Here is a 5582-nt window from a genome sequence, read left to right as displayed (position 1 = left end):
AAAGGCGTAATTTCATGAAATAACTTCCTGTGTATTATGATTTGGATAGATGGTATATGAACGTCAGGGGAGAGGAGTGCTAACCTGCAGAGAAACTTGAGGCTCTGTGGGGGCTCAAAGAAAACGTGAGGAAACTCTGGGGCCCTTGGCTGGGATGCTCACGATTGGGAATGCCACCTCTGTTTCTGTTTGGGGCCCAATCCCTGGTGGCTAGGTGGTAAAAAAAAAAAAAAAATCCACCTGCAATGTAGGAGACGAAGGTTCCATCCCTGGGTTGGGAAGATGCCCTGGAAGAGAGTATGGCAACCCACTCCAGTATCCTTGCCTGGGAAATTCCATGGACAGAGGAGCCTGGTGGGTTACAGTCCATGGGCTGCAAGAGTAGGACATGACTTAGCGACAAAACCACCACCACTAACTAGTCTCTGTACTTGGTCATGAGACTTGGGGAAGCTTAAGAAAAAGTTATTTCTGCCATTTAGAATTTTCTAGAAATGACTAAGATGGCCTCAACTGAGTTTCAATATTTTACTACTAGGACATCCCCAGTGGTCCACTGGTTAAGTGCCTTCCAATGTAGGGGGTATGGATTCCATACTTGGTTGGGGAGCTGAGATCCCAAGGCCGGAGCCAAAAACCAAAACAAAAAACAGAAGCAATATTGTAAAAAAGAAAATCAAGAAGGACTTAAAAAAATGGTCCACGTGTAAAAGAAAAAAACCTTTACTGTTAACTCAGATCAAAGGTTGAACACCTCGTGTTGGTTACACGTCATTTGCTCGTTTGGATGGTGAGGTGGAAGGGACAGGCTGTGAGGCTGGTCTGACAGCAACATGATTTCATTTCCTAAGCGGTGGTTTCCTTGCAAATGATGATGAATCCGAGTCTGTTTCGGGCTGGCTGTGGTCAGGGCGGAACCAAGATGAGAAACCACACTTCATCTATGACTTATGCACGGTCAGGACTGACAGACAGACCTGGGCTCCTGTCTGAGTTACAAAGCAAGACATTAGCAATGCTTTATCCCTTTTTGTTTTTCACTAGTCTTCAGGTTATTGGAACAGCTTTTTAAATGATTTGTGGCTTCCTTTTTTGTTGTGTTTCGTTGAGGTGAGTCATCATGAAAACAAAATAAAGAAGAAGAAGAAGAAAAAAAGAAACCAACACCCAACTATCACAGAAAGAACACTTCAAAGCTGTCCACATCTGATCACTGACAAAGTGCTTGTTGAATACAGCTTTATTGATAGTGAGGAGATTATAAACAGGATATACCTTTTAGTTTGTTGTTCCTTATACAGTACAAGAATGTTTTAAGCAAACAAAGAAATTTTGGGCCAAAATTTGATGAATAAACACAAAGATTTTTAAGGAGTATTCAAGACAAGTATTTTATTTCTGGTTCCCTGAGAGGGGCATTTAAATGATCTTTACTTTCTCAATGTGCTGAAGGGTAAAATTGTTAGTTTTAGAATCTTCTCATAATTATGATGGAGGAGTGTTTAGGAAACCAGTCTGCAGTTTTTAAAAAGCATGTATTGAAAAATAATTCCTTTGAATTATTTTTGTGCTGGAGAATATACTCATCAGTGGCTGGGCTGGGAATTCTAGTTTATTCAGAGAAGACTCATTCAGAGTAGATGGCATAAACTCATTTCTTTGTAACTCTGGAAGAAAAATAAGTGAAGTGATATTAGTTTCTTTTATCTAATAACTTGGATGAATTTGGAAGATATTTGGCCAGGGTAACCAGCAAAAGATGGACCTCTTAACACTTACATATTTCCAGGCAAACTTTAACTACACGCACATTTGTAAAATACACTTATTATAATGCTGCTCTGCCTTAAGTCATAGAGCCAGTCAGTACGTTCTCACATGCTTCTCACCTCAATTATACCTCCTCATTCATAACACTCCACTACCATCTAAGCCTGGTTTAGAATTATATTCATCTGCACCATCACTGACCTCCTATTCATAACCATTCGTACAACATAGGAAGCAAAAATAAAACCCATCCAACGCCGCTGAAAGCAACTGGTACATCAGGGATAACAATCTGGTACCAAAAGTCTAACTAAAAATGGACAGACTACAGTCTGGTATCCTGGAAACCTTCACATCAGATCTCTGGCCCATTCCAAAAAAGAGAGCTTGAATTTTATTATTTCAGCTGCTGGGTGGCCTGCTATTTCTCTGATACATTGAACTAATGCTTTTATTTCATCAGAGGACTCTGGTATTACAAAAATAACAAGTCCTTTGCTTTCAGAAAAATAAAAACAGGAACAGGGTTGGATCCTAAAGGCCTGAAAGTGTGATTGATTCTAAGTTTAAAACATAATGAAAATAAAGTAATTTTCCAGTTGGAAAACATGGAGAAATTGTCAAGTTTTCTAGGAACACCTGCTTCAGTAGTTGGCTTAAAGAGTGTGTTTCCCTTACACATGGAAGGTTACAGACATCATTTTGATGCTATACACTTTCATGGCTTTCAATTGTCCACGCAGGATGTTCTAAGATGTAAAACTTTCACCAACTCTTATGTTCCTTGCTCCCTACTAATTTGATATGTCAGAAATTCTGGAATTTCAAATTTCTATTAGTTTTTTGTTTATTGACCTAACTGTTGGAGCAGACGAAACAACAGCAATATACCCAGGACTCTGGTTAGCGCAGATATTTGTATTCTGAGTCTTCAGGCAACCAGTGTAGAAAATACATTAAATGGTCATCTCAAACAATCTGTCCATTCTAACCCAGGCTCTCTTCTAGAAAGTCACTACCGAATTTTTGCACATCATATTTTATCAAGCTCTGATGGATGAAAAATCTTCTAGTTTCAGCATCTTTTCTCATTCTTCCATGATAAAATACTTTAATTGATTGGTTGTATTCCATTCAAATCTTAGGCCCCCCACTTCATGATGTTTCTAGGATCTCGGTGGGAGACACATCCAAGAAATTATGTCTGTTTGCCCACTTATGGCCGGTAACCCACAATACATCACTTTTCTCTCTCAAAATTAACGATGCGCTGTAGGTTTCTCAGTTGTATGAGAATATATCACAGCAAACGAAACAATATTACAGTCACCCTCACATTGGCTTTGTAAGTTGTGGCCAAAATAATTTATTACAAATCAAAGTTAACTTTACCAGTAGTGCTGCAAGGACAAAAGTCTATCTAAGCGTTGCACATTGGGACTTAAGAGCTCAGTGATGTAACCGGCTCCATGCATTGGCTTCTCACACGCTTTATTTTTCAGACTGGGACAGTAAAGAATCAAGGAGCAGGTCTGCTCTGTACTGCCCTGCATGGGGAGAGGAAACAGCCCAGTGTTTTTATATTAATAATGTCTTATTCTCAACCTACGGTGTTTTATCCTTTACCCAAGTATTACCATTAAACACTCAGAGACTGAACTTCCTCTCAGGGGCAATGATATAAAATTGTTCCACAAAATGTACTATATGAACCACTTTTCACAGTTCGAATAAAATATTTTAAATATAAATATTGTAACTCTAGCCATAACCTATCTACACAAGGTGGAAGAGGAGGGGGTTCATGGAAACCCAGTTATACCGTCATAGATATTCATGTTTCACCATTTAGATACTTTATCTTATTTTTTCAAAATCCATTTGCACGTAACCCATTATTGATAAGCCCTTCCTCTCCAAAACGAACTATCAAAGAACAAAAGGATAAATTATAAGAAAGGAAAATATGTATCATTTACTACCATCATTCCTTTGCTCCCAAACTTAGCAAACATAATAAAAAAGTGATATGGAGTGGATATAGTTTCATTTGTAAAGCTAATTTGCAACAGATGAAATTTTAAAAATATGTAATCAAATGGGCATATATTATTTTAACATTTCAATGGGAAATGAATGTGTTAGATTTTTAATTAAGAAATCAGGATTGATATGAAATGGTAAACAATAGGATTTACCAACAGGAAAATCCATTCATCCCACTTGTGCCAAATCCAGGAATTCTAAACATTTTCTTCATTCTCACTCATCTAGGAGTGGAAGAAATCAAATTATTGTTACTGGTTCCATAACCTTTGGGCTGTGTATGCTTTAAGTTAATGATCCTTAAGGACAGACTTTTATTTGCTGTTCTTCTGGGGTCCTACATGAAGGTCAAGGTTGCCTTTAACCATCTTGGGGTAGTTTTTAGATTAGCAATTATATTAGTAATATCAATATTTGCAATCCCTTTAACAGGGAAGCAAAGTAAAGTGCTAATACTTCCAGGAGAAACAGAAAAATGATCTAAATTTACACGAGAAATGAAATGACTGATGTCAGTTTCTTCTCTGAGAGTAGGATTTTATGATAGGAAATACTCTGAAGGGCCTGAGGCATGGAGGAGGGAATCACTCTTAAGCCAAAGGCATCAACCTGGCAGCCGCTGGATGGAGTCCCTGTTACTTTCCAGTCGCACTCTCATCTTAAGCTTTGTGATTTTTCTCCTGGGATGCCTTTAAAAATCTTTTACTCAGGCACGCATAGGAAAAGAAATTGCATTGACACATAGAATTAAATCTTGAGTCCTTATGGACGCAGACGGATTTCCATTTTAAAATAAAGTCTATAAAGAATATTTTTAATTTCCTAAAGAAAAAAAAAAAAGAGGACAATCAACTTTTGTACGAGAGATCTTTTACTCACATAAGCTTCCTGTGTTACTAAAATGCGGAAGCACCATCTCCAAGGTGGGTGTAACCGCTCTAGTTTAAAAAGGATGCGGCGATGAAGTGCGCACCGCGAGTGCTACCTGCCACCCAGTGGCCGCTGAAATCAACAGCTTCTTGTCTCTGTTGGCTCCGGCCCTGTCTTTTGCTTAAGGAAAAAAAAAAAATCGACAGAGAGGTAGATGATGCCCCACCAGCAACTGCAAACCTCCGAGACGGGTGCCTCAATGGATCTGAAAAGACTGCCCCGTAGTAAATGTTAGATATTTTCCTTTCCTCTCCCCCAGCTCACGCTTCGCCGCGCCGGCCGCTCTCTCTTCCCGCGGCGCCCCGGGCTCAGATGCTGACCGGCACCGAGGACACGGAGCTGGCGCGCGACTCCCGGGTCACGGGGTTGGGCATGGCCAGGGCGCAGCACGAGACGCCCACGGTGGCCTCGGGCAGCTCGTCGTCCTCCGTCCACTCGTTGAGCTCGGGGTTGAAGCACTGGATGCACTTCTTGTACTTCCTCTCGCCCTCGTTCCAGCCGCCCAGCAGGTAGGCGCGGCCGTGCAGCACCGAGGCGCCCGCCGTGCTCACGCCCACCGGCAGTGGCGCCGCGTAGCTCCACTGGCCAGAGGCCGGGCAGAAGCTCTCCACGGTCAGCACGTCCACGCGCTCGCCGCGCGGCCCCAGCTGGCTGCCGCCCATCACGAACACGCGCTCGCCCAGCGCCACCGCGCAGTGCCAGCCGCGCGGCGTGCCCAGCGCCGGCCGCTCCTGCCACGCGTCGCGCGCCGGGTCGTAGGCGCACACGGAGCGCGAGTAGGCGCCGCCGATGTAGCCGCCGGTCACCAGCACGCGGCCCTCGGCCACCGCACTGGC

The 5582-nt window shown here is 42.3% G+C and overlaps 1 protein-coding gene across 1 annotated transcript in view; it reads right to left on the bottom strand.

Moving 5' to 3' along the window:
- Positions 1–1207: 1207 nt before the first annotated feature.
- The window catches only part of KLHL31 (kelch-like family member 31), a 19721-nt gene continuing 15346 nt past the window's right edge, over positions 1208–5582 (bottom strand). Inside the window, exon 4 of the mRNA XM_010848708.1 lies at positions 1208–5564. Within this exon, the coding sequence (XP_010847010.1) occupies positions 5055–5564 (510 nt within the window). The 3' untranslated portion in view covers positions 1208–5054. The remainder of the gene's footprint in view (positions 5565–5582) is intronic.

Source organism: Bison bison, unplaced genomic scaffold, assembly GCF_000754665.1.
Source record: "Bison bison bison isolate TAMUID 2011002044 unplaced genomic scaffold, Bison_UMD1.0 scf7180017864270, whole genome shotgun sequence".
NCBI classification, from domain to species: Eukaryota; Metazoa; Chordata; class Mammalia; order Artiodactyla; family Bovidae; genus Bison; species Bison bison.
The sequence above is the reverse complement of the archived record's forward strand: the minus strand, read 5'-3'. Positions and strand labels throughout refer to the sequence as shown.